Source organism: Manacus vitellinus, unplaced genomic scaffold (genome assembly GCF_001715985.3).
Source record: "Manacus vitellinus isolate BGI_N305 unplaced genomic scaffold, ASM171598v3 scaffold_20_pilon, whole genome shotgun sequence".
NCBI lineage: Eukaryota > Metazoa > Chordata > Aves > Passeriformes > Pipridae > Manacus > Manacus vitellinus.
The window spans coordinates 1,413,814-1,437,308 of NW_021939471.1; the positions used below are offsets into that span (position 1 = coordinate 1,413,814).

Genomic DNA, 23,495 nt, shown 5'->3' on the forward strand with positions numbered 1-23,495 from the left:
GTGATATAGGGAGCACAGAATGGTGTAAGAGGGTTAAGGAATGTGTAAACAAGGGTGCTAGAGAGAAAGGGAAAGGGACAAGGGACAAAGGAGGGAAGGTTGCTGCTTTTAAAATCTACTTATAAAGCTTATAAGGCTTACCAATATTAGAAAAATAAAAAAAAAACATTAGGGGCTTAAGGCATCATATTAAAATGATGCAAGTTGCCTTTGCACTTCTTAATAAAAGCCTTCTTAAAGAAAAAGTTATTGATCACCAAAGCATCATGTTCCATTATTGGACTTGAGGAATCAGCATCCAGAGGAGATGAGAAGGAAAGTTCACTCCTTTTCTTCTCAGAAAGCATCTTACACCCTCTTGGTATCAAAAGAGTGGTGAAAAACAGGGTGGGATAAAGGCTGCAACAGTAATCATCGAAGACAGTATTTTACCACTGATATTTTTAAGCTGATGATCATTGTAAACATTCCAGTGGATCTCCAGAGATGTTGCTGAACTCATTTGCATCAGCAGATACAAGAGAGCATAGTGCTGGCTGCTGATTTTCTGGAATTCAGTGGAGTAATTTACAGTCACTGGAATGATTGGATGGGGAAAACAAAAAATCCATCACTGGATGGCAAAAAAGAAAGCTATGTACTGCTAAATAAAGCCCTGCTGGGCACTGCAGCCTGGCTCTTGCCTTTTTTCCTTAAATGAAAGCATGTCAACAGACAGATCTTTACAAGGCATTGTACAGTGGATTGGGAGAATTTCCCTATTAGGCATATTTTAGGACATAATAACAATAATTTCCTATGTACTGAATTTACCAAGCAAAACATAAATAGCTTTAAAGCTGTTGATGAAATGAATACTTGTTATGAAATGTTATTTTTATTTTTCTATCCCTGAAACTTATTATTTGGGATGACTGTCAAAATAAGGATTTCTTCTCCTTTTTCTTGAATATTTTTAATATTAAATTGTTGGGCTGTCTGTACAGGCTTTTAGAAACAGGTTGTTATTTGTTCCACAGTGCATGTAGTGACAGGACAAGGCAGAATGGCTTCAGACTGAGAGTAGATTTAGATTGGATTTTAAGAAAAAATTCTTTACTGTGAGAGTGGTGAGGCCCTGGCACAGATTGCCCTGAGAAGCTGTGGATCCCCACCCCTGTCAGTGTTCAAGGCCAGGTTGGACAGGGCTTGGAGCAACCTGGTCTGGTGGAAGGTGTCCCTGCCCACGGCAGGGGCTTGGAACAAGATGATCTTTAAGGTCTCTTCCAACTGTTTTATGATTCTATGATTCTTTTTAACCTGTTGGCTGTGAACCTTGTCCAAATGCCAGCCTGGAGCACGCAAATAAGGATAGTCTGCACAGTGTTTGCTACGAGGAGCTGCTCAACTGTACATGACAATTTATGGGCAAAGTGTAAAATTCTCAGATATTAATGGCAGTATGACACATTGCTAGTGCTTCCTGTAGTCCTTTTTATGTGGTGTAGACCTGTTTTTGCAGAGGTTCATCTGAACTATGGTTTCAGAAACTTTTTCTTCTCTTTCCATTTACTATTTTGACAACAACTGTATTGAATGCTCGTCAATGGTAATAAAAGATACATCCCGGGATAGGCTGGAAAATGGAATACATGTCAAGATGTTCTTGGTTCCTCCCAATGTTAGGGGCACGTGGAGTCTCATTCTTGGTGCTTGAAATCTCTGAACACTGAATCTGTCTGAAATTTGAATGCTGTGAGATTTCTGCCTCTCTCTGTTTCACCAAGTTGTGACTTTTTGCTTTTGTTTAAAAATGCTTTGTTTGCAGATGTGAACTGATGCTTTAGATCTGGTAGAGAAAATATGTTAGTTTCTTTTGAACATTAAAGAAAAATGTAGAAAGAGCTAATTGGAAGTCAGGGTAATGTAGGAAAGGTAATGTAGGAAAGTATACAGGCTTTGTTTGTCTTGACACACAGAAATTACAATCTGGTGCACAAAGTACTGACCCAGCTGCTCAGTGTAGGTTAGAAACAAACAAAATCTAGAGTCTCTATCTTATTTTTGCCAAATCTCTGAAATTCCTTAGTGCCCTAAACTTTAACATGAACATTTTAAACATGACAGCAAAACTGTGCTTCATCATCTTTACACAAAAGCATTCAGTGTTGTCTTTGTTCTTGCCTCAGGTGGCAATGAATGTATATGAACTGTCATCAGCTGCTGGATTGCCCTGTGAGATTGATCCTGCCTTGGTTGTAGCACTGTCTTCCCAAAAATCAGGTAAGAAGTTCCAATTAAAAAAGGACAAATGTTAAAAAAAAAAAAGTGATGGAGCAGAAAAGTAAATGTACCCAGGCATAGAAGTGTTTACAGTGCTAGGAGGAAACTTGTGTATCTTGAGGCCTTTGTATTCCTTCAATGAACTTCATAAATGGCATAAGAACATGAATTATTTGTGCCTGCTGCCTGCTGATCATTAGCTTGAGAAGCTTTTCCAAGACACATGAATTGACTTGTTGGCCTAGAAAAGAATAAGGGGCAGATGCTGAAGGAGTTTAATGGTGAAAACTCCTGTCATTTAATGACAATGTCTTGTGAACAGCTACAGATCAGTTCTGTGACACAGATCTGTAACAAACCTGTCACCTAAGGAAGTGTTAGGAGTTGAAATGTCAGCTGAATGTGCTGCATGAATCTCACAACACTGTTACCAGTGTGTTATACAAGTGTTAACATGGAGCTTGCAAGGGAAAAACATGGGAAAATAATCATGTTAATGCTCTAACATGTATAGTGCTTCCTCTTATTTGCTTTAAGGCACTGCTGTCCAAGCTTTTCAGTTTTGTTTATTCTGGCATGTTCAAAGACATGAATTAAGACTCCTAAGTGCTTTTTGACAGTCTTCAGCTTTTTTCTGTATCTTCCTTACTGAGCATTTAATTGCTTTTTTTCCTCTGTGTGTTATGGATATTTACTGTTATAATCAGATCATGACTATTTTAAATGCTAAGTTGTTTTTTCTTGCTTTAATAGTAGTTATTTTAGGAGGAAAATACAGATAATTCTGAGGGGCATTTCAGTATTTGAACTTCAGTGTCAAGCACAATTTCGTTGTGCACCTCAAAAAACCCACAACCCAAGGTGTTGTTATATGTATACAGAAAGTATATAATGTATATACAGAAGTATATCTTTGTAAGATACCTAGTATCAAAAAGGGCATTTTAAATGGTTTATTTTTATTGCGGTGAAATGTTTTAACTGGGTGAACAAGAGAGAGGAATGTCTGTATGTTCTCATGACTGTTTATGATCTTGTATTTTGATGCTTACCTTTGCAGTTTGAAATATTTTACTTTTAGTAATTCAGCTTGCATAGAGACAAGTTCTTGTGTGTCACCAATGGTTGACTTTATTTAAATTAATCTTACACTAATGTGTGACGATGCTGCTATTTTTGAAAGCACAAGGTTTTGTGGGATTTGAGGTGAGTTCACTGTCACTCTCTGTTCATTTGCCAAAGGGAGAGTGCAAGAAAAGCCCTCCTCACCTCTGAGCAATAACTGGGTTTACATCAGCATGAAAAGATGACTATTCTGCTCGGCATGATAAAGTCTTAGTAACTAAATGGTTAAAAGTGAGGGGGTGGCACTGGCTTCCCTTTGTTCTCATAGATATCAGACTGGACATTTTGCAGCTCCACCCTGTGTCTTTTGGCAAGACTGACATCATATTCATCCTTTCACAGTGCAAACATTTTGTTGGTTTGGGGTTCAAATTTCGGTTCGGTTGAACATTTTCCATTCTAATCTTCCTGCAGTCGAAAGGAAATATTTCAAGATTACTTCTTTTAATGAACGAACTTCGTTATTTTTGTTTTTAGAAAACATAAGTCCAGAAGAAGAATATAAAATTGCTTGCCTTCTCATGGTCTTCGTGGCTGTCTCCTTGCCGACTTTGGCGAGTAATGTGATGTCTCAGTACAGCCCTGCCATTGAAGGTAATGTGGAGTCTGTATTGAGAGTCATCTCAGTATTTGCTGTGAATGCTCTCTTCACAATAGTCCTGGTAGTATCTTGAATACATTTGCTTTGAATATTTAATTACATTTCATAGTAACCAAAATTTAAAGATCAGTTAGCCCTAATCTAGTCAAGTTCTTCTGGAAGTAGTTTAAATAGCGTTTACTTAAACTCTTGTTTGACATAACTTTCTATAAAAAAGCAGTTTTGTGCTTGAAATTTTCAGAACAGTTCAGATACTGCAGGGGGCAATCTTGTCCTAACATGTGGAATTGCTGGAGCACAAATTCTGCATTAATTAGCGTGAGACTTATTATGTAATAATATAGTTTCTATTAAAACATGATACTTAGACTATAATGTTTACAGTGGCTTTGGGCCAGTCATACAAGGTGTCTTTTCTATATTTAATATGCTGTTCGTATGACCAAGCATGAGGTTTTGGAAACAGAATCTGGAAGGTGTAAACTGTGAACAGATTTCCTACACAGTAGTTCAACTTTCTTATTTAAAAAAATAATCTTTGCCTCAAGGAAATTCTTTGCATATAATCCACAAAGAAAGTTCTCACGCTGACAAAATTAAGTTTAAAGAACACTGACAAACTGTTCCAACACATATAAAAATCACCTTTCAGCTGTCCAAGCTATTTCCTTTGTGATGTGTAGCCTGACTCACACAAAAGACCATGTTTATTCTGCATCATTTACTGGGTACAACATGTTTTCTCCAATTATTTTTTCCAAGTTGCATTATTTTTAATCTGCTCAAAATTGTAACTCACAAAATAAGTGTAAACTGACTTCTGAAAGTTTAAAGTAGCAGGAAAATACCAAAAATTCGGAAAGTTTTCTGTATCACCTAGTGTGGTATGCAAATCACATTTTTTGAGAGACCCAAGATGATTGTTTTAAATGGGGTTAATCAACCTTCTGTTCAGTTTTGAGAGATTAGGGATCTGCTAACTGTAGTTTCATTTTAAAAAGACAGTGTGGCCTTTCCCAGTTGTGAAAAAATTGGATAAATCTGGTGAAATGAGCAGAACTTGAACATTGATTTGAAAAGTTACAAGTTTTCAAGTTAACAGCTTTTCCCTATGAGTGGGAAGAACAATCTGTAACCTGCAGAGTTGTTTCATGTTATCTGCACTCCCATAGTATTTCTACTGGCCTTTGCATTCTTTTTCCTCAGGTTCTTAGCAGGCTGAAACAACAGATCATTCTTATCTTCTGCTTGTTTTGTACCACGTAGCTTAAATATTCTGGTTTACGTGGTCTCATTTACATTAAATAACTCTTAACGTGAAGTCAGGCGAAGCCTTGTGAGTCCTTAAAGTAAGTCCAGTTAATAAGATGGCATGAAAGAAAGTGTTGACTGGGGAGAAGTTCCACCTAGAACTCAAATAAGCCTGTATTAGGAGTTGGTACTGATTTTGTGAGACGTGACCTCTGTGTTGCATAATTCTTTACTGAGTGGGTTCTTTTATTGAGAGGAAAAGAGTCTGGCAAAAGGAATACATATAAAAAATGTTCACTCTACAAAAATAACTGAACAAACAGAATAGACCTTGTCATTCCTGCCTTCCTTGCATAATACTACTTTTTTTCTTGTGTTCTACTCTTATTGTAAAACATCTGGCTTGAAACAGTATAAATGCTATTTCCAGAATGTGAACTTAATAAATACTGCTTTTTATGAAGTAAATTCCTGGGACAAATCCTGAATTTATCCATCAACAAGTCACAGATTTGAAGGAGTTTCAGGTTTCTAATCTGGCAAGAGATATCTCCCAAATACAGACAGTGCTTGGACAGCTGTAGCATTGTCTGCATTCCCTCTGCCTTCTTCAAGATCAAGTCTGTTTCTTCCACTAGTTCCAGATAAAGGCTCAAACACTAACAGACTTTTACTTTTGTTCCCAGTAAGGAATCTGAACTGCTACTCAAATGCCAGGCTAGAGGGCTAATTTGGCAACTAGAGGCTGGAGTAGAACACTAGTCTGCAAGAGCCATAGCCTTTTCTAAATACTTGAAACCTGTTGCAGGTTGGAAGACAACAGTTCCCCTTCTAAATTCCCTGGCTGATTCTTTTTCTACAGCCAGAGACATGAAGTCACTTAAAAAAAAGAAACCAAACAAGTCTCTTCAAAAACAAATACGAATTTAAATCAGAATTAGGCAGAACAGATGTTCTTGACTAATGTTCACATAAAAATAAGAGTAGGAGTATCAATTTTTGGGGCCTCCTGGCGGAGATCCACAGGGATCTTCACTGGGACCTACTAGTCAGCATATCCATATACCAACCTCAATGGGGGGCTGAAGAGTGGGATGAGAAAATTTTTGTATCATGTAAAGTTATTGAGGGTATTAGAGGAGTGAAAAGCTGCAGAGAGTTATTACAATACTGAGTAAATTGGGTAATGAAATGACAGATACAATTAATTTGAAGTAATTTCATAGTGATATGCATGGGGAAAAATGGATTTTTCTCATGTGGAGTGATGGGGTCCAGCTGACCTCGCTATTCAAGCATGAAAATTGGAGTTATGATAAATGACTGAATGAAAAAATTAGCTCAGTGCTCAACAATGGTCAAAAAGAATTGGTAAGAGTCAGCAGTGTTTGCATGCTTGAGTACTTGTTAACCCCTTCAAAGACCACTCCTTCTCATATGCTAGCATTTCCCCAAGATACTTGCCCAAATGTCTCTTAATTTTGTTGTAAAGTGGTAGATTTGACTTAATTTGCCTCTAGAAGAGACTCCAGGCTTACTGAGGAGCAGTTCATCTGCTCTTTTTGAAAACTGGTGTCACATAATCACCTTCCAGGGCTCTGAAGCCTGGGTGAATTTTAGGCAAGATGTTATGTATGGCAATTAGCAATTCAACAGTTTGGCTCGAGTGCCTTTAGACCTCTTGAGAGAATACTGTCTGGGCATGAGGACTTCTTCATTTACACAGAGGAGGGAAAGAAATGGTCAATCAGCTTGAAAAAGTCCTGCTTGCATCTATCTTTTAGCCCAGTCAAGTGTTAATACTCTTTTGTAGGAAACCAGATAAACTTCCAATATATTCCTTTCCCTTATTTCTGAAAGCCGGGGGATCTTTGTCAGGCTGTTGTGACCATTTGGAAGGGAGATCAGTGCTTCTGGTGGCAAGTTCAGCGTGCAAGAGTGCTTTGCTCCCTCTGTGTAAGATGCAAAGTGTTCTTCTTCCGTTGTGACAAGTCTCTTTGGTGATGTTTTCCAAGGAATACTGTCATTTTCAAACACGATGCTGAGGTTAATTTGCCTGTGTTTTTGATCAGGGCATTGCAACAACATTCACTGCTTGGCAAAAGCTATCAACCAGATTGCTGCAGCTTTATTTACCATCCACAAGGGAAGCATTGAAGACCGTCTTAAAGAATTTTTGGCTGTACGTATAACTTTATTTCCAATTGTTAAAATGTGCTGTTGATTTGGGTTGCAATGCAAGCTGATTTCATAGAAATCTGCTTTTGTTGCACAAGAGAGAAGCATGTTAATACAGATCTATACACAGATTAAATTGAGCAGTAGTTCTTTATAGTCTATATAGTAGTTCTATATGTGTGATGTTGGAAAGCAACAGGAGCAAATCAGTACAGGTGTCATAATTTTTTTTCAGTACAGTCTTTAGTATTTTAGCACATACCATCTCTCACATTGCGTGGCCCATGACTGGAAAAAGAAATGTGCAGTGCATATGAAATCAAGATTCTGTCTAGCAGACTTTTCCCATGAAGTTAGGCACTTCAGTTACCTTCTTTGAAAAAGCAAAATAAACTCCAGAATGGCTCTTGTGCTGTCCCTTTTGACGTGCCTGCCCTTCTTAAACATGAACTGCCAGGTAGCAGCACGTAACTGAGCTAGTTGGGAAGAACAATTTTTTTATGCTTCAGTGTAGGTTGAAGATGAAAGCTGCTGAAATCCTTAGTGATGCTTAGAAAAAAAATCAAAAGCCCTCAGGTGATGGTGATGTGTTTTAAATACATTTTGGTGTGCTGCTTGAGCAGAAATTGAATTTTTAAAGTGGCTCTTAATTAGGCAATACTTGAAGGAAACTAGAGGCTAAAACAGCAGCCTCACTTAAATTTTTAAAAATTGCAACTGATTTTGAGTGGTTCTTGATTTTTTTTGTTTGTTTGTTTGGCACTGAAATGGGGAAAAAATAACCCTTCCCTCCTTATTTTAGGTAACTTTCTGTAACCAGAAGTTCACAGAAACAATTTTTCTTTTTTTTTTTTTTTTTAATTAAAAGAATTTTTCACTTCTGGAAATTCACTGCATTTTGTAAAACAGGAAGAAACCTTATGGCCATTGACCTTGTCTAATGCAACTACTGGCTGTGAAAGATTAAAGAGAAATAGTTGTATCAAGTTGCATACATTTGACAAGTGAAGGAAACCAGTATAGTTTCGTGAGATGAAAACACTTTTGGTATGAGGTTTGCATTTTTTTTACTGTTCATGGACTGCTTTCAGACCGCTGCTTTTACTGCACAGACCATGACTTGATAGTTAGATATTTTGTTAATCTTTCTTTTCTAGCACCTTTTATGTATCACTTACTGTTAGTCTGAAAGAAATTCACATTTCTCTCGAGTTAAAAATGTAGTGCTGGAGATGATCTGCTTTCCTGTCCAAGTTAATTAAATATGGAAGGAACTTAGGAGGCTGTTTGATGCTGATGAGTACGTACCAAGCGTCTTTTGAAGTGTGTATACTGACTTCACATTACAAATTGATTCATGACAGAATTTGTTCAAGAGGAATATTGATTTAGATTTTTAAACTTAGTGCTCTAATTTAAATCCATTTCTGGTAAACATGTGGTTTAGACACATTGCCAGTTCGTGGTGTGAGGGCATAAATGATGATTGTACATCTGAAAGTGGGAAGGGTTTTTTTTTTCAAATTTCTAAGGCATGAAATCATGAAGTATCAAGGCATCTGTAAATCAAGTATTTTACTGTTTTCTGTGATCCTGAGGTTGTAAATACCTAAGTGCATGTTAGAAGTTTCTAGGATGCCTTCTAAAACTAGGAAAAATAGGTTGCTCGTGGTTTGATGAGATATTACTAATTTACAGTTAGGATGACATTTCTTTAAAGCTTAGGCAGTAAAATTTAGCTTTTCCTTCTGTATCAAAATGGGTACAATTTCAAGCAGTTAAAACTTCGATCACTTTATATCTTACAAAAATGCAGTGAGTCGATATGTACATTGGAAATATGCAATGGGAAATACGTATATTGGAAAGGACAGAGGAGTCAGACTTCGATCCCTTGGAAGTTCTGTCATTAATATCAGTAGACTTTATAATTGGTAACCAATGATTACAATTAAAAATTCTCTGCAATAAATTAATTTGCCTTTTGTGTTGAAATAGCACATATCACTGCTAGGAATAGACAAATACGGCTCACTGAGGCTAAAGCCCAGTGGTTCCTGTGCTCAGGATTACTCTCCTTGGTCACTATTAGTACAGCTCAGAGTCCCTTGGCTGTGTGTAACAAAATAGCAGAAGCCCATCAATGCATTGTTTTATTTATTGCTTTGAAATACTCGTTTTACGTAGCTTGCATCATCCAGTCTGCTGAAGATTGGCCAGGAGACGGACAAAACTACCACAAGAAACAGAGAATCTGTTTACCTACTACTAGACATGGTGAGCATTTGTGTGTTCTGTTTGTGCTACTAACTGAAGGAATAGGCTTCATGTTGCATCATTCAGCCAGGGGTTTTTGGGTGTCACCTTGAGCCTTGCAGCTCCCAGACCAGTAGAAATCATTTTTAGTGTCCTCCTTCCTGGCATTTCAAGGTTCAGGATTTTTTTTTTTTCGTTCCTCCAAACACATACACACGTTTTTGCCATTGTCCTTTGTTGCCCAAAGCATTGTATCGTGTTGTTCAGATCACTGTCACTGTTCACTTGGTACATACAACACTAAAATGAAATTTCACATTAAAGAACCAGCGTTCAGAGGGTTCCTTTTAGTATTCTGTATCTTTCAGAAGATGACTGCATATATAGGAAAGCTTTTAGAAGTGGTGCCTTTATAGCAGTGTTTCTCCCCTACATTTTAAACTTTGTGCTATTTAGTTCTGCCTTGAAACATGTGGGTGGTTACTGCAGGCCAGAAGTATCTACTTCAGAACAGATCATCAGCAGCAGGCAGTAAAAGGTGTTCTGCAAAACCTTGTGTTTCTGGTATTTTTCAGATTGTGCAGGAGTCTCCATTCCTGACAATGGATCTCTTGGAGTCTTGTTTCCCTTACGTCTTGCTGAGAAATGCATACCATGCTGTCTACAAACAAAGTGTCACATCCTCTGCCTAAGTATCTACTCACTGGAGATAAGACATAGCACGCACGCATCTATGTGGCCTCAGTTTGATCTGTAAACTGTGGAGCTCTTTTACTTTATGGCCTGATGAACAGTTTTTGTGAATTATAAACTTTTTCCATAAAGTTGTATTCCTGATCAGTGGTTTCTTAATATGGTTGTACTACGATATAAGCTTGGTTGATTTTAGGTTGCACATTCATGGAAAATCTTTTTTCTCGTTTCTTCCTTTTTTTTTTTTTTAACTTTATAGCATCAGTTATGTTTTAAAAATACTACTTCTGCTATATGTTTTTTGATATTGATCATGCAAAACAGAAATTGCTTGTTTATTTCCCAGAAGAAAAATGTATTTAGTGATTATTTTAGATAGTGTAGCTTTCATCTGTGTGTAAATTATTTCATATAGGGAGAGTTATAATCTTGTACCTATTGTTCTTATTGAAAACAAATATTGGATGTGCATTTCTGTGAAGTAATTACAGCATTTCTAGTTTTATTTTGAAACCTTCACCGATCTACGTACTATGACACTATCTAACATTAAAAACATTCTAGGACTGCTTATCCTACAGACAGAGATCCTCTCCCCATACTCTTAAACAACAGCAAGTGGTGGTGTTTGTATAAAGCATAGTGGAAATTTTTTTTAAACTAACTTCTGTGGGTGCCCTGTTGGCATTAACACTACCATTGTACCCTGCTGTATAATAAACATTCTTACACATGTATCACATGTTGATAACATGTTAGTCCTTAACCACTTTTTATATGTTTTAAATTTTTGAAATTCAAGTGTACCTTCCATAACATACAATAAACACTAGACTGTATTATCCGTAGGTGAATTATTTTTAATATAAATGTTATCCTAGTATTTTAAGCTTAAGCTGTGCTGTTGTGCATTGATTTACATCTCACAGTTCATTAAATATCAATCCTTAGAGCTTTTATGTGAAGACTTCTTTTAATCCTTCACCTTTTGGCTTCTGCGATAGTGAATCTTGTAAAAAGTTGGAAGAAGGAATTAAAAACAATGTAAAAAGTGTCAGTTTAGTGCCATTATCCTTTAAATCTTACTTTTACACAATGAAGTGAGAGCAGCATTTATACAGTCCATAGCGATGCTGGTTGTCCCCACAGGAATAATGTGTATTGTTAAAGTATAAAACTTGAAATAATCCTGGAACAGGCGAGTGTTGCTAACACCGTAACATCAGGCATGACTGAGACAGATGTATAATAGGCCTTTTTTTTTTTTTATCAGTCGTGCAAATTGGCCTGCAGGATAGTGTGGGCTCATTTAGCCTGAAAGCTGACCAGATGGTTGTGCTCTGTAATCCCCAGCATATAAAAGCTGTGTGTTCCTCAACAGGCTCTGGACATTGTACAGAGCCCCTCTTCTTGGTGCAACTTCTGTGCATGCTGGTAACTTTTTCTATTATGAAAGAGCTGTTGTGTGCTCAGTTACAATAGCTTCCTCTGTCCAGAGGAAAAAAGTACTGGAATAAAATTGTCCTAAGGAAGTAAGACAGTACATCTATATTTTTCCTAATTTATGTTATAACCATGGAACTGTTTTTAAATTGATAATTTAGTAGCATAATGAATAAGTTTGTTCATAAAGAAATTAGGCTGAATGCAAGACTTAGGAGTTCTATTCTGTAATATTTATAATCTAATACATTCAAATGTCCTGATTTCAATTAAGATTTTGATTGTAATGTAGCCTTTTGTGGAAAAACAATGCCTGTTTTCAAGATGGACTCTTGAAAAACTCAAGTTTAAGAAATAACCTATTTTGTGTCTTTAATCTTTTTAAGTGCAGAGTGATTGTATGTGTCTGTTTGCCTTGGATCCCTGTCGGCTTTCCACTGTTTGAGGTGTTACAGAACCAAGCCTAGAACAGAGGTAATCACTGACAAATAGGTGATGAGGACAGGGTCTCTGCAAGAAGCTGCTTCTGACACAACTGGATTAGATTTAGTCATGAGCCTTTCAGACTCGGTAGTTTCTGTGGGACCCTTTACATATATGTGGTGTCTGGCACACAGATCTCTGAGGTGATGCCTTTTCAACTGCCCTTCCTGCAGGAAGCTGGGCAAGCTCAGAACCAAATGGAAGAACAGGAGAGTTGGGGGAGAATCGTGGACTCATCCGTGTTTGAGCTGGGGTGGGAGGGTGTCCTTACTTGGTTCCTGCTGCATTTCTGTTGTTTCTGGTTTCAGCTGAGGTACTGCAGCACTATTTAGGGTTCAGCCTGTTTGTGGAAGGCAGAGCACATCAAGCACAGTCCTCAAGGCAAGCTGTGTTCACGCACTGCACAAACTGCCATAAACCCGGTAAGCCAAGTTTGTTGGGGAAGAAGGTAGAGAAGGAATTCTCCCTCTGGAGCTTGCAACACCATGTCCACAGCTTAGTAAGTTCAGCTGTTGCCATTGTATGTCAAGTCATCTCAGGTGGCCTTTTGTACATTTCCAGATGTGTTTGTAATTCCTGGAGCCTGGAGCACAGACGGCTGGGCTGAGCTAGTCCCATATGGAGTCAGTTTGGATCAAATGTCTAATCTGTGGGGGAGGGCTCTCTGCCCTGTTAGAGTGTGGAAGAAGAATGTCCTGTTGCTGCCCAGAAAACTATTTTTACAGTTAAAAAAGATGTCTGTCAAGACAAAAGATTACCATTGAAAAAAAGGGCTCCTTTTAAACCTTTTTTTTGCTGTAGCAATTTGTTTTCTATATAGGAAAAGGAATTGGTAACCAAACTTGATGCTTGGACTATACTAGTTTTGATGCACTGGAGAATGGCATTCTTTCTCCCCAGAAAATTTTGAAACAAGGCTGGTGATTTGAGGACAGATATGAGCCTTCTCCAGCAGGTCATCATGGGCTTGTATGACTTCAGAGCTTATTCATTCCAGATTCAAGAATTCTGGACCATAAGTAAATATGCCTTGTGTCCAAACTGCATTTTTGCCAAAAGTTTCCCTGGTCCTGGGATTCAGCATTGTGATTCATACTGAAGAGTGAACCGTCTATTATTTACCAGTAACTTATAAATTCTGTAAGTTCGGGTGTGTCTGAACTGATGCTGTAACATTTTATTGGTGAATTGTTCCCTCGAGCTGAATCAAACTCAAAGCTAGGTTTTTAGGTGTAGCAAATTAACCTGTTGAATCAGTAAAAGGTTTTTTTTAGACACAGGCTTCAAATTGTTCTCACATTCTAATTCAGTTTGTCTTTTAATACTGTAATGCATTTTGGATACTATAGAAGTAATTTAATGCAGTTGTATTCTCTACTAAATTGGGCTGATAAATTAAGGACTGAAAGAATACAGGAAAACTCCTTCCATTTCAGTCCTTGTGGCTATTCCAAGGCCTGAGGCTAACCCTGAAACGTGGACATGGCTGGCAGTGCTAAGCAAGGTAATTTAAATGGCAGCTACACACATTTGATTGGGTTTCATGGATGAGAACCACTGCTTTCAGTGTTGTCAAATAACCATTTTCAAAAATAATAGAGTTCTTCCTATATCTTTCTTTAAGTAGAATTTTTGAATCATCTTTATGGTGAAGGTAAATCTTCCCCTGAAATGGCAGAAGTTTTTTTGCTTGAATTGACCAGTCCTTGTATACTTTTTGCTATTTGTCATGTTACAAAGTCTGTAAATATTTTTACCAACTGATAACAAAATCAAAATGTCCCCCTGACCTGTATCCAAAAACATATTCATTTGCTATTAGTCATGCTTTTTCTAGCACTACTGGGTCAAAATGACCTGTTCACTGGATATAGTGTCAGTGTGTCTTACGGAATTCAGGAAGAGAAACTGTGAGGATTAAAATCAGAATGAAAAGCGTATGTTGAGCCTCACGTGAAGCAACGGTGTTTGAATAGTCTCTTGTGTAGGCTTCCAGGCTATTGCCTTGCTCATGATCATAGTAATCTTACAAAATACCTTCTCACAGAAACAAAGGTAAATAATAAAAAACCTAGACTGGCACCTGTGAGTCCAGGTGTGAGCTGCAAAGCTGTTACAGCTGAGTGTTTTAAACACTGATGGTCATAAATCCAGTTCATTGTCCACTAACCACATACTGTCATGTCTTGTCAGGACTCACTTCAGGTTGCAACTGGAATATGGGAAAGGCTTTATTTCAGGTTACCTGCAAACTCTTCTTGTGCTCCCTGCCCTTGCCTTTGAGCCTGGCTAAATTTGAGGGAACCTCGGTGGGCAGCCAGTGCAGAAAACAGAAGTCTTGTGTTTGGCAAGAGCAGGATTATTTCCTAATAGAAAGTCAATTGTCTTTTTAACAACAGCAAGGACACGAACTCAGCAACAATGAAACCATTCCTTGCATAGTCACATGAAAGAAAGAGAAGTAAAACAACGAATGCACTGTAAATTAAGATTATACTAATCATGGTGATACAGAAGAGGACTGAAAAGGGAGGTAAGAGAGGAAAGTGCTTGTGACAGAGTGCTCAGAGAATATTGGAAGGACATTCCTCAGTGACTCTGATTACATTTTATGACTCTGAAGTCATTTGATACTTTGTGGGTTAAATCTGTATTATCTCTCAGAGACTTCAGAATTGCATCTAAAAATTTCACCTGAAGTGTCTTCTTTATTCCACACTCCATGTGAAGCAAACTTACCTGGCTTTTGGATCATTTGTAAATAAAGGATCCTTGCAAGTGTCAAACTTCGAGGTGTCTTACCATGAGCATGTTTGCCAAGACCGAGTCAGCAGAACTGGACAGGACCAACTCTCTCGTGCCTGTTATGAAACACTAGAGATACTGGTGTGTGATGTTTAGATTTAGTTCCATGTATGTCTAAAGTGGAAGATGTCAGGAATGATGCTGAGTGATCAGTTAAGTGAAAATGTTCATCTCAGCAGTTTTTCATTTTGGATAACAAATCAGAGGGCTGAGCCTGTGGTACTTCCTTTAGAGGTAACTTTATTAAGGGAATAATTGGACTGCTATTTCCGTACCAATTTTTGATTAAGTGCTAAGAAAATATTTTAACTTTTATCTAGTCAAAACTCAGAGGGAAACCAACAAAAAGACAGTTAAAATGTATCTGAATTTTATCATATAATACTAATAGTTTGCTGGCTAATCCATGGTGAGGCAGGCACTGGTTGAAAGTGGTCACAGCCCTTTGCTGAGGAGTGTGTGGAATCAGAGTTCATTTGTTTTAAATGTCTCTTCAGCTGGTGGTAGTGGATTTTGTTGGCAGAGCTGACACTTGGCACATTTGCCATAGGTATCAGATGCCTCTCAAGGAGGATCTTGGAGCATTTTAAACCAACATCACCTCAGAGCTTCTCAAAATCCCAGTTGCTGGCAGAAGATCCAAGTGGTAAAGAAGAGAAGTTGTGTATTGGTGTCGTAATTTTGCAGGTAGGAGATGGGGACAGAGAACTGCGAGTAAGGGCATAGCCTCTGGTGTCACACTGAGGTCCCTTGACTCCAGCTGCTGGGTGTACATGCTGTTATAAGGACTCAGTGACCCCAGAGTGCAGGGGAGAGTGAAATTAAAGGCAGTGATAACCACTGAGGGCCATTTTAAAACCCTGAGTCAAGCAGGACGGGGCCGTGAGAGCACGAGTAGTTTGCAAAAGCATTGGAGCTGGGATGCAATGCAGGCAATGCCTTCTCCCTAAGGAAAGCTGCCAGTAAAAAATCCCATGGCACTGGAAAATAACTTTTTCTAAACTTGTATTCTAATGATTCCAGCGTGGTGACTGACAGCCCTGCGAACAGAGGACAGGCTCATCGAGTATTTCATTAATCCTTGGTGAGCAGGGAAAATACACTAGCTTTTCTAAGTCACAAAACCTTGATCAGGTTTATTCCTGCCCAGTTAAACTGGCAAATATTTGTATGTATGCTTGTGAGCTACATTGCTAAAAAAGGATATGTGTTTCCAATTTTAGTAAGCAAGCCTGTAGCGCCAGGGAGGGGAAAAAAGCAGCGTTGTAGGAACAGTCTATAAATGTGGGGGAAAAAAACCCAAACAACATGCCCTAGCCCGAGAAAAGCTTGTTGGGAGGTTAGTTTTATGGATCTTGTGAAAGCAATACTAGGGGAGGGACAGCGAAATGGCCACACTTAAAACCTATAAATATTTCCCAGGAAAATGCCACTAGCTTTTTCCTGTTTCACTTGAGCTGTGGAAGGTTGTTGAGTAGAGAGGTAAAGCAACTTTAAACATTTAGTTCTCAACCCCCTCACCCTATTTTTTTTTTTTTTAAATTCTTAGTTAAAAGTAAATACTTAATATCATGAGAATACAACTGGAGAGAGATAAGCATGTTAATGTCCTGGGCATAAATTTTATTCTGCCACAACTGAAGTGTGTGTGGGATGAAGAACTATGATCTGAAAGTCCCCAAGTTCCCAAAATATTCCCCAAATCATGTTTTAGGGGGGAAGGAAGAGCTTTAGTATGGCCTAGTGCATACTTTGAAGGTCCTGTAAATCACTGGACATACTGAATGCTGTGGACTGCTGCAAAGGGCTGAAAGAAGAACAAGATCTACTTTAGGCTGTGGGTTATTAATGTCTAATGGCTTCACACTTAACTCCTTAGCGTGACATTGTTCTTACAGTTTCATAGTTTTGAACTTTCTAGAGCGTCTGCTGCTTGTGTGTCTCTGCAGGTGTGTCAGCAGGAGCTGTCAGGAAAGGCAGTGTTCCTTCTACATTTGGTGTGAGGTTTCCATGCAGAGCCCTTTGTGATCCTACCAGTAACGGCTAAAAACACGATAAAAATACACACAAACTGGTTTGGCTTCCAGTTATAGGTAATGCTTTATCCTGGGGCACATCAAACCCAATGAGCTCCCCCTGAAAGGAGCGGTGAGTCTGAGTTTCAACACCTGGTGATATTAGGCTGGGACTGCAAAACTCAGCTGTCTGTGCAGGGCTTATTTTTAGGCACGGGTGAGATTCAGTGCTTAATGCTGCTGGACACTGCTAATAAATCTGGGTAAGCAGCAGCAGAGGCAGGCTCTGGCCATGCAACCAGAGAGGATGTAAATCTGAAATAGTAAATTTATGGTTTAATAGAATTAAATTCTGAGTGGTTATGGCCTTTAAGCCATACCTCTCAAATTATTTCTGCAGTGGCCAGACTAGAAGTGCTGCATAATGTATAGGGCATTATAGAACTTTGCAGGGTTGTTTGGTTTTGTTTTTTTTTTTTAAACACTCCATCTGGAGGTAATTGTAGCTTGGAGAGGGCTCAGTGGATGCTGTTGTGTCTCTAGCAGGGCCAGGGTGGGAGGGAAGGATGTATTTTCTGTTACATGCATGGCCATCGTAATAGGGTACAACAGTTTGTCACATTGGAATAATGAACTGAATGCATTGAAATGGAATATCTATAATATCTATACATAATGCTACCACAGAGGCTATCTCGGGTGTCATAAACTCATGAACAAGAGTTTAAACAAAAAAAAAAGGAAAAAACTGTCTGCTGGGAAGCAAAGCAGCTGAGCATCCTCCCCGGTGTCCCCTCCCATGCAGCAGCAGGTCCCCCCACCTAAGCAAGAGCAAGAACTGCCTTCAGGACACTAATTACATCTCAGTCAGTACAGTTAAGTGACTGTAATCATTCTTTGTCTTTGCCCCAGGGGAATTGGTGTATAAACACAGAACTATGAGGAACAGGGGAATTAAGTGAAAATGGAGCTTCTTTGCTCTGAAACACGGGCAAATGCTTTCCCAGTCCTAAGTCCATGGCCCTGGGTACTGCCCAACTAACTGTGCCTTTACTGCCTCCAAATTTAAGATGTGCTGTCCCAAAGGAAAAGATGGGAGTTCTGTCCATTGCTGTACTTGATGCTTGTCAAGTCAGGAGAGCTGTGGGCATTGTAATTCCAGCTGAACAAGGAAGAGCAGCGCTTCTCCTCCACTGGAATCTCTCGGCTCAGGTTTGCACAATATATTGCACTGAAAGTGAGCTGGAAGGATTCAGGGAGGGTGGCAAAGACACATCAGGAAGTTCAGCTTTGTGTCTTCTGCTCTAGGTGCCCTCAGAATGGCCAAGTGCTCCGAGAAGCACATACCACTTTCAGTAAATATGCGGGAACACTGATCCATGTTGCAACGTCCAGGTGGAAAATCAGCGTTGCAGGTAGCAAACTTCAGTATCAAGGAGCTGTAAACCCTGACATGGCCACAAAAATCTGGGAAAAATCCCAAGCAGCAAACAAAATCAGCCTGCAAAATGAGAGTACTACAGGAGAGGTATGTTTCTGTGTGCACAGACTGAAAGCCTGTAATATGCAATATTGAACAGAATTGGCGTAATTTTGTCTTTGAAATGCATGTTAGTTAGGCTTCTTGATATTTAAAGATAAAGCAGCATATTTTCCTAGCCATACTATTAATTTTACCCATAAGATGGATGCAAAACACTGGGCAAATATGTTTTTCTTTTTTTGCTAGGACTTCAAGAAGACAGGTAATGTGAGGAAATATTAATATGAAAAAATTTATTCTAGGAGGCATACAGACCCCGAGGGCAAGGGACAGTTAATAATGAGCTGTCTAATAAAAACAGCCCCAAAAATTGCAGTCTGAAAGACTGCAATTAAAAGAACCTTTTCTTCTTCCTTGCTACTTCCAAGTCATCCATGGAGAAGCTTGAAAGATTATTAAAATAAAGAATAGTCTCCTGTGTTTTTTGTACCTGAGGGAGCTGAAACAAGACCCTGGCTGGAACAGGAAATGTACAATAAATCCCATTTTTATGACTCTGTAAGTCAATGATTTTATGGTTTTAGTAACAGCCATATAAGAAGTATTTTAGGGTTTTGTTTTTGGTGAGTTGCTTGGTTGTTTTCGGTTTGTGGGTTTGTGTTTGTTTTTCTAAGGCAGTGTATACGAGCAAATTAAGTCATATGTAATCCTGAGATTGCTAAAGAAAGGTTCAGGAAAACAAAAACCTGTTCTAAAGAAGTATTTTTGTCTCAGCTATTTTTATTCTTAGGAACAGCCTGAGTAGATATGGTCACACTTGCACCTTTTTTCAGTTGGAATGGGCAGGAGCAGACCATAAACAGCAGTCCCTGGTTTATAAAGAGCAGCCCACTGGCCCTTGGGCAACCTGAACTGGGAAGACAATGGGAAGTCCCCCAGGCATGGGGTGAACTTGCACCTTCTCTGAACACTGTTGCAGGTCAGTGATCTCAAGGGTCTGGCAGAACATGCAAACTGAAAGGAGAAAGGTGATTTTTATTATAATGTCACCTAAAGCTTACAGCCTAACATAGGCTGTTCCCTACTGTGCCAGTGGGGTTTATGGTATCTAAAATACAAATGTTCCTGCACACGTGGGCCCTGCATCTTTGGCAGAGTTGCTACACAAGGAAAAATGACACGTGTTCTGCATTTTTTCCTGATCTTTGCTCTGATTTTTCTTTTCTGAATTTCATGGAATCATAGAACAGCTTGGGTTGGAAGGACCCTTAAAAATCATCTCATTCCAGCCTGCTGCCATGGACAGGGACACCTTCCACTAGACCAGGTTGCTCGGATCTGCTCAGTCCATCGAATCTGGCCTTGAACATTTCCAGGGTTGGGACAGCCACAACTTCTCTGGGCAACCTGTGCCAGAGTCTCACCACCCTCACAGGGGAGAATTTCTTCCCCATGTCCAGTCTAAACCTACTCTCTGTCAGTTTGAAGCCATTCCCTCCTGTCACTATGTACTCTTGTTTGTTTTAGACACAGATTGATTTCTCAGCAGCTCATAGACCATGAAGTTAAATGCCTCCACATTATCTACTTAGTATCTTTCCTTCTAGAAACGTAAATACAGATCTGTTGATCTGCTGAATTCTGCCCCGGGCTGGAGTAGATGCTGCATGGCTTGAGCTGGGCTTTCATCCTCCCTGTGCCTCCTCTGGCACACCCTGCTCACAGAGGTAGGCTGCTGAGATGGGTATAGGGGGATGTGTCATGTCCCTGGAGGGAGACTATTGCACTTGAGGATAGGACTGATGCTAACGAATGCACTCAGGAGTGCCTGGGCTGCAGCGTGTTCATCTTTGCCAAACCCTTTGCGTTTCCTACTGTTGCAAAGAAGGCTTCAAATTTCAGTTTTATTTTTTAATAGGGTCATATTTCTATTTAGTAACGTAGTTGCTCCAGCTTAAACTTGAAATACATATATTTCTATATTTTAAGCCGTGAAGTTTTGCTAGTGTACAGTTCTACCAGAGGAGCTGGAAATCAGAGCATATCAGCCAGCTCTTGCTTCTTAAATCTGTTGCTGTTTATCTGACTCCCATAAGACAAAAACAAGGAGAGAAGGGGGAAAAACAGACACTGTGTAAAGGAAAAAACAGCAAAGCAATAAATTAATGCCAGGCATCTGGAAGCAGTTCCTTACTTGGTTTCCTTCTGGGGAAGGGTGCAACAACAAACCCCACAATCCCTTTTCATCTTCTTTGCAGCCTTCCTCGTGCTGCTCTGTTTCTGCACCCTCAAATAAAGCTGGTCAGCCATTCCAGAGCTGTGAGGGTTATCCAGCCACCTCCCACTGAAATCCATCCTTATGGCACTCCAAGGCAACCCAGTTGTTTTTTTTTAAATGGGGCTATGGATGAGTAAGTTGGGCCCTGGGCAGTGCTATGCACTGCTGTGGGTTACTGTGACTCTTGTGGAGCACAATGATAATAATAAACTTTTTCTGTAATTTTTGTATGAGCTACTCCAGAGGCAAATCCCTGCCTTGGGCCTCAGCCCCACCGAGCTGTTGTTTATTCTAGGAAATTACTCTGTGTGATACTATGGGCTGTATTATTATTCTTTAAATTCATAGGTCTGTACCAACCTCCCAAAGCCCAAAAGGAAACTCATAGGCAGGCAGTGCTGATCCTAGCTTGTGCCTGGGCACACTTTTATTAAGAAATTCTTGCTGGTCATGCATGACGTCGAGCTGATAGAATGATGATACCATGGTTTGACTAAACCCTTTTGGAGTTGTCCGAGCTTAGGAATCCAGTTGCTGTCACCACCCACCCCCAGAGGTTTAGCATTGCCCTTATTGATGGAAAGTGTAGAAAGAGATTTTGTTTTCTTCGTGAATCTTCAGAAAGTGGTGGGAGAGAATTCCCAACAGTGGCGTGGTGGCACCCAAAGTAAAAACTACTTATTTTGAGACTGGTCTCAAATTCCAGATAGCACAGGGCGCACTTTCTCCCCCTAGTCCCCATTTTAAGTACGTCCACCTATTTTAGTTCCAGTTGGCAGTTTTGGTGTTGTGCAGCAACTGTACGTGAGGACACAGAGCAGATTGTTGGTTTGCTCTTTTCCTCCAGCTGCTTTATTTCCCTGCTAATGGAACCTCTCCACCTGCAGGGTAAAGCACTGCAGCTGCACTGTCACAGCACGAAACCACAGCCCTCCTCTTCTCTGTCTCTTTTCTGCTTTACCAGCCTCCACACCTTTAAAAAAAGATGTGCAGTGTCATCTCGTGTGGACTTGGGGTTAAAAAATTAAACTTATTTAATTGATAGCCTTATAGCAGGCATAGGAATATTCAGTATTATCCTATTTTCTGCAAAGCATAGGATATGCTTTAAAAGCTGTCCTGTGTAGTTATGAATTCTAAAACAGATCGGAGGCAATCTGAAAAAAATATTTCCAGAAATAAAATAGAGAGATGAGAAAATGTCATGTTGTTTGTTCACAGCACTGGCTCCTTTGCATTGCTCTGGCCCATCTCACTGGATTCAGGTACCCTGGGATGCACCACTTCCACATCCAATATCTGCCAGGTAGGGTCCCAGTATATTCAGTTCCCAACCAGGTGGGTAAGGTTTTTATTACACCACATACTTTTTAAACCACATATTTTTTACACTGCAAGGAGAAATTCAAGCCTGAGATTCTGCTATGACTAAATTTGAGGAGCTGAGAGGGTAAGTCAAAGCAGATCTCTTTGATTCCCCCTGCAGAGGAGCAAGCTCCCCTTTGCCTGCCCTCACAGCTGTTTTGCAAGCCTGGATGCAGGCTCAGGAGCACAGGCACCCTGACCCATGGCTCCCGAGGCTGTCACACACTGTGTGGACATTTCTGCCTGTCTCCAAGGCCCAGAGTTTCTTCTGAGAGTGCGGGGAGCTACACTTTGGTCCCTGAAATTAGCACCTGCCTGTGGAGGTGGGCAAATAAAATACCTCCACTCCACTGGCCCTATTACAACTCCTTGTTTGCTTGGCATGTGCCTTTGCTGGAGCCAACAGGACTTTGGCAGCAGAGTTAAAGGGATCAAGGTTTCATCTGCAGTCATAAAGTTAAAAAATGCCAAAAAGTCCTTCCAGGCTTAGGACCCTGTGTTTCTGAGTCTGTATCCATGGTTGCTTTGAGAGCCCATCCACATTTTTGGTCTGGTTTCTGAGCACTGGCTTGTGGTAGGTATGTTTCTAGTCACAGGTTCGATTTAAGGGCAGGGGCTGGAATACTAAACCCCCTAATACCATAGTTAAGCTAAAACAAATGCACAGTCGAGCAGTTTCTCAGTACCTTTGTAACTAGAAGGGATTTATTCAGTTAATAAATGTCAGCTCGTTTTCTCTGTGCAACCTGGTCTAGTGGACGGTGTCTCTGCCCAGTGCAGGGGCTTGGAACTACGTGATCTTTAAGCTCCCTTCCAACTCAAAACATTCTATGATTATATCAAGGCTCTTTCTTTCAGATCAAGTCGGGACCCCCTTTGTTGTGCCACTGGTCTTCAAGCTCAAACTATATCTGGCCTTTCTTTTTTTTTTTTAACCTTCTGAAAAGCAAGCCCCCCCCCAGCTGCCCAGCCCGATCTCCCTCTTTTTTTTAAGCCTCTCAACATTATTACAGGCTCTCCTCTAAAACTGGGCACCCATCACTATTTCTAGGTGACGCGCTCTTTGTGTGCACCTCCTGCTTAAGCGCCGCACCCGGCACAGTGTGTGCAAAAACCAGGTATTTCAAAAAAAAAAAAACCACGTGAACGAAGCTCCGAGCCGTTGGTCCGGAATCGCCTCCGCGTTCACAGCGAGGTTTCTCCTTCGGGGAGAATTCAAGCGCTCGCCCTCCCGAGAGGACGGGGCGAACTTCTCTC

At 39.8% G+C, this 23,495-nt stretch overlaps 1 protein-coding gene across 3 annotated transcripts in view; it reads left to right on the top strand.

The window, feature by feature from the left end:
* NCKAP1 (NCK associated protein 1) overlaps positions 1 to 11,325 on the top strand; it is a 58,680-nt gene extending 47,355 nt beyond the window's left edge. For 2 of the 3 annotated variants that reach the window (XM_029959613.1, XM_029959615.1), the window contains 5 exons: positions 2,169 to 2,262; positions 3,865 to 3,981; positions 7,312 to 7,421; positions 9,605 to 9,694; positions 10,249 to 10,365. In XM_029959613.1, the coding sequence (XP_029815473.1) occupies positions 2,169 to 2,262; positions 3,865 to 3,981; positions 7,312 to 7,421; positions 9,605 to 9,694; positions 10,249 to 10,365 (528 nt within the window). Of the gene's footprint in view, positions 1 to 2,168; positions 2,263 to 3,864; positions 3,982 to 7,311; positions 7,422 to 9,604; positions 9,695 to 10,248 lie in introns of all 3 variants that reach the window. The other variant, XM_029959614.1, reaches the window with a different exon arrangement.
* The last annotated feature ends 12,170 nt before the right edge of the window (positions 11,326 to 23,495 follow it).